At 56.4% G+C, this 5,130-nt stretch overlaps 1 protein-coding gene across 1 annotated transcript in view; it reads right to left on the bottom strand.

Annotated features, from left to right (window-relative positions):
• Positions 1-32: 32 nt before the first annotated feature.
• Positions 33-5,130, bottom strand: part of LOC122547558 (leucine-rich repeat and fibronectin type-III domain-containing protein 5-like) — an 8,877-nt gene continuing 3,779 nt past the window's right edge. Inside the window, exons 2-3 of the mRNA XM_043686176.1 lie at positions 488-876; positions 33-116 (exon numbers count right to left, since the gene is read on the bottom strand). Coding sequence (XP_043542111.1) covers positions 85-116; positions 488-876 — 421 coding nt within the window. The 3' untranslated portion in view covers positions 33-84. The remainder of the gene's footprint in view (positions 117-487; positions 877-5,130) is intronic.

Genomic DNA, 5,130 nt, shown 5'->3' with positions numbered 1-5,130 from the left:
TCTGTGCTGCTGCACGTGGTTCTCTTGTTCTCCAAGACAGTGTCATCAGAGTTCAAATTCTGCCCACTGCCAGTCAGATTTGCCTTAGTCCGTGCCCTCCTTGGGTAGCTGTGGCTCTGGAACAGAGAATAGTCTCCATCAAACGAATGTCTATGGTGGGTTCTCGAGATTTCGCAGGGCAGAACAGATACATTGCTTAGTTTAGCTTCCTTTTCCCTTCGAGGTAGCGTGACCTTGCGCGGTCTAATCAAGCAAACCGACAAGCTGGAGTCAGTTGTGCTCCCCTCTGTCTGTCCCTCTTCAGAGGACAGCTGAGCTTCTTTATGGGGGTCTACAACTGGCTTTGTCCTCCTGCATTGTGTGTGAGACAAAGTGTCTGCTGTCAGCACAGTAGCTTGAGGAAAATCACCCTTTTCCCGAGACATGTTCAATAACACAGTCACCAAACCTTTGGAGGATTCACCAAAAATCTCTTGAATGGACTCACCTGAACCTTCGGTGAGCTTGGAGCTGGACTGTGTCATTCCTCCATTCTGACCTCCATTGGTCTGTGAGCACATGTTGCTCACCACAGTCTTGTGTTCCCCAGTGTTATTGTAGACTTTGTACCTGATCATAAGGATGATGATGAAAACCAACACAGAGGCCACAATGATGCCGCCAATGATGATGATCATGGTCCCACCAAGGAACTGGGTGTGTACTGAATGGCATTGGGTGTATTCTTGTTCAGTTGTGAATTGGACGCAGCCCACCACTCTAGTGCCAGTCATTGAAGTAATCCCATCATCATAGACAGCCAAAATGCACAGGTCATAGTCCCTTCCCGGAGCCAGATCATTCACCAAGAAGGTTCTGCTTGTAGATGGAATCATTCTAAAAGATACAAAACCTGCTGTTAGTAATTATCCATCACATACAGCATCACATTTCCCACACTGGTGTCATCTGGGCATTTTTTAGGGTTAATCTCCCTTGGAGCTGTCAGTGGTCATGAAATGGGATTATATCTCCTTCAACAAACTGAATTAATTTATTAATTTTATTGTCACATGTACTCAAATGTACAGTGAAAGGTTTATAAGTCACCACTTACAGCACCATCTTAGGCATAAAGGTACCCAGGTATACTGCTTAGTTACAGAATGGAGGACTGATCAAAAAATGTTACACTACCCCTATACCCATTTACATCACGGCTGTACCACACTACATCACAGCTACACCCAGTTACATCACAGCTACACCCAGTTACATCACAGCTACACCCAGTTACATCACAGCTATACCCAGTTACATCACAGCTACACCCAGTTACATCACAGCTACACCCAGTTACATCACAGCTACACCCAGTTACGTCACAGCTATACCCAGCTACATCACAGCTACACCCAGTTACATCACGGCTATACCCAGTTACATCACGGCTGTACCACACTACATCACAGCTATACCCAGTTACATCACGGCTGTACCACGCTACATCACAGCTACACCCAGTTACATCACAGCTACACCCAGTTACATCACAGCTATACCCAGTTACATCACAGCTATACCCAGTTACATCACAGCTACACCCAGTTACATCACAGCTACACCCAGTTACATCACAGCTATACCCATGGGCCCAGTGTGGGGCGAGAGAGATTGGGCCCAGTGCGGGGGGAGAGAGATTGGGCTCAGTGTGGGGAGAGAGATTGGGCCCAGTGTGGGGCGAGAGAGATTGGGCCCAGTGCGGGGGGAGAGAGATTGGGCTCAGTGTGGGGAGAGAGATTGGGCCCAGTGTGGGGCGAGAGAGATTGGGCCCAGTGCGGGGGGAGAGAGATTGGGCTCAGTGTGGGGAGAGAGATTGGGCCCAGTGTGGGGCGAGAGAGATTGGGCCCAGTGCGGGGGGAGAGAGATTGGGCTCAGTGTGGGGAGAGAGATTGGGCCCAGTGTGGGGCGAGAGAGATTGGGCCCAGTGCGGGGGGAGAGAGATTGGGCTCAGTGTGGGGAGAGAGATTGGGCCCAGTGTGGGGCGAGAGAGATTGGGCCCAGTGCGGGGGGAGAGAGATTGGGCTCAGTGTGGGGAGAGAGATTGGGCCCAGTGTGGGGCGAGAGAGATTGGGCCCAGTGCGGGGGGAGAGAGATTGGGCTCAGTGTGGGGAGAGAGATTGGGCCCAGTGTGGGGCGAGAGAGATTGGGCCCAGTGCGGGGGGAGAGAGATTGGGCTCAGTGTGGGGAGAGAGATTGGGCCCAGTGTGGGGCGAGAGAGATTGGGCCCAGTGCGGGGGGAGAGAGATTGGGCTCAGTGTGGGGAGAGAGATTGGGCCCAGTGTGGGGCGAGAGAGATTGGGCCCAGTGCGGGGGGAGAGAGATTGGGCTCAGTGTGGGGAGAGAGATTGGGCCCAGTGTGGGGCGAGAGAGATTGGGCCCAGTGCGGGGGGAGAGAGATTGGGCTCAGTGTGGGGAGAGAGATTGGGCCCAGTGTGGGGCGAGAGAGATTGGGCCCAGTGCGGGGGGAGAGAGATTGGGCTCAGTGTGGGGAGAGAGATTGGGCCCAGTGTGGGGCGAGAGAGATTGGGCCCAGTGCGGGGGGAGAGAGATTGGGCTCAGTGTGGGGAGAGAGATTGGGCCCAGTGTGGGGCGAGAGAGATTGGGCCCAGTGCGGGGGGAGAGAGATTGGGCTCAGTGTGGGGAGAGAGATTGGGCCCAGTGTGGGGCGAGAGAGATTGGGCCCAGTGCGGGGGGAGAGAGATTGGGCTCAGTGTGGGGAGAGAGATTGGGCCCAGTGTGGGGCGAGAGAGATTGGGCCCAGTGCGGGGGGAGAGAGATTGGGCTCAGTGTGGGGAGAGAGATTGGACCCAGTGTGGGGAGAGAGAGATTGGGCCCAGTGCGGGGGGAGAGATTGGGCCCAGTGTGGGGGAGAGATTGAGCCGAGAGTTGGGGGAGAGATTGAACCCAGTGTGGGGGTGAGATGGAGCCCAGTGCAGGGGGAGAGATTGTGCCCAGCGTGGGGGGTGAAATGGAGCCCAATGCACGGGGAGACATTGAGCCAAGTGCAGGGGGAGCGATTGAGCCCAGCGCACCTGGAGAGATTGAGTCCAGTCAAGGGGGAGAAATTGAGTTCAGTGCACGGGGAGAGATTGGGCCCAGTGTGGGGGAGAGATTGAGCACAGTATGGGGGGAGATATTGAGCCCAGTGTGGGGGAGATATTGAGCCCAGCATGGGAGGTGAGATTGAGCCCAGTGTGGGGGGTGAGATTGAGCCCAGTGTGAAGGAGAGATTGAGCCGAGTGGACGGGGAGAGATTGAGCCCAGTGGACGGGGAGGGATTGAGCCCAGTTCTGGGGTAGCGATTGAGCCCAGTGCACGTGGAGAGATTGAGCCCAGTGCAGGGGAAGAGATTGAGACAAGTGCAGGGGGAGAGATTGGGCCCAGTGTTGGGGAGAGATTTAGCCGAGTGTTGGGGGAGAGATTGAGGCCAGTGTGGGGTAGAGATTGTGCCCTGTGTGGGGTAGAGATTGAGTCTGGTGTGTGGAGAGATTGAGCCCAGTTTGAGGGAATGATTGAACCCATTTTCTGGGGGAGAGATTGAGCCCAGTTTGGACAGAGAGATTGAGCCCAGTGCGCGGGAGAGATTGAGCCCATTGCAGGGGGAGAGACTGAGCCCAGTGTAGGGGGAGATATTGAGCCCAGTGTGGGGGGAGATTGAGCCCAGTGTGGGGGTAGAGATTGAGCCCAGCGTGGGGTGTGAGATTGAGCCCAGTGTGGGGGTAGAGATTGAGTCCAGCGTGGGGGGTGAGTTTGAGTCCAGTATGGGAGGAGAGATTGAGCCCAGTGCACGGGGAGACATTGAGCCCAGTGCAGGGGGAGCGATTGAGCCCAGCGCACGTGGAGAGAATGAGCCCAGTTTGGGGGAGAGATTGAGTCCAGTGCATAGGGAGAGATTGGGCCCAGTGTGGGGGAGAGATTGAGCCCAGTGTGGGGGTAGAGATTGAGCCCAGCGTGGGGGGTGAGTTTGAGCCCAGTGTGGGGGGAGAGATTGAACCCAGTGTGGGGGTGAGATTGAGCCCAGTGTGAGGGAGAGATTGAGCCGAGAGTTGGGGGAGAGATTGAACCCAGTGTGGGGGTGAGATGGAGCCCAGTGCAGGGAGAGAGATTGTGCCCAGTATGGGGAGAGATTGTGCCCAGCATGGGGGGTGAAATTGAGCCCAATGCACGGGGAGACATTGAGCCAAGTGCAGGGGGAGCGATTGAGCCCAGCGCACCTGGAGAGATTGAGTCCAGTCAAGGGGGAGAAATTGAGTTCAGTGCACGGGGAGAGATTGAGCCCAGTGTGGGGAGAGATTGAGCCCAGTGTGGGGAGAGATTGAGCCCAGTGTGGGGAGAGATTGAGCCCAGTGTGGGGAGAGATTGAGCCCAGTGTGGGAGAGATTGAGCCCAGTGTGGGGGAGAGATTGAGCCCAGTGTGGGGAGAGATTGAGCCCAGTGTGGGGGAGAGATTGAGCCCAGTGTGGGGAGAGATTGAGCCCAGTGTGTGGGGAGATATTGAGCCCAGTGTGGGGGGTGAGTTTGAGCCCAGTGTGGGGGAGAGATTGAGGCCAGTGTGGGAGGAGAGATTGAGCCCAGTGCAGCGGGAGAGATTGAGCCCAGTGTGGGGGGAGAGATTGAGGCCAGTGTGGGAGGAGAGATTGAGCCCAGTGCAGCGGGAGAGATTGAGCCCAGTGTGGGGGGAGAGATTGAGCCCAGCGCAGGGGGAGATTGAGCCCAGTGTGGAGGGTGAGATTGATTCCACCGTGGGGGGTGAGATTGAGTGCCGCGTGGGGGGTAGATTGAGCCCAGTGCAGCGGGAGAGATTGAGCCCAGTGTGGGGGAGAGATTGAGCCCAGTGTGGGGGAGAGATTGAGCCCAGCGCAGGGGGAGATTGAGCCCAGTGTGGGGGAGAGATTGAGCCCAGCGCAGGGGGAGATTGAGCCCAGTGTGGGGGCAGAGATTGAGCCCAGCGCAGGGGGAGATTGAGCCCAGTGTGGGGGGTGAGATTGTGCCCAGTGTGGGGCGTGAGATTGAGTCCAGCGTGGGGGGTGAGATTGAGCCCAGTGTGGGGGGTGAGATTGAGTCCAGCGTGGGGGGTGAGATTGAGTC

This window comes from Chiloscyllium plagiosum, unplaced genomic scaffold (genome assembly GCF_004010195.1).
Source record: "Chiloscyllium plagiosum isolate BGI_BamShark_2017 unplaced genomic scaffold, ASM401019v2 scaf_9000, whole genome shotgun sequence".
Taxonomy (NCBI): Eukaryota; Metazoa; Chordata; class Chondrichthyes; order Orectolobiformes; family Hemiscylliidae; genus Chiloscyllium; species Chiloscyllium plagiosum.
Note: the sequence above shows the minus strand (reverse complement) of the source record. Positions and strands in the feature narration are given on the sequence as shown.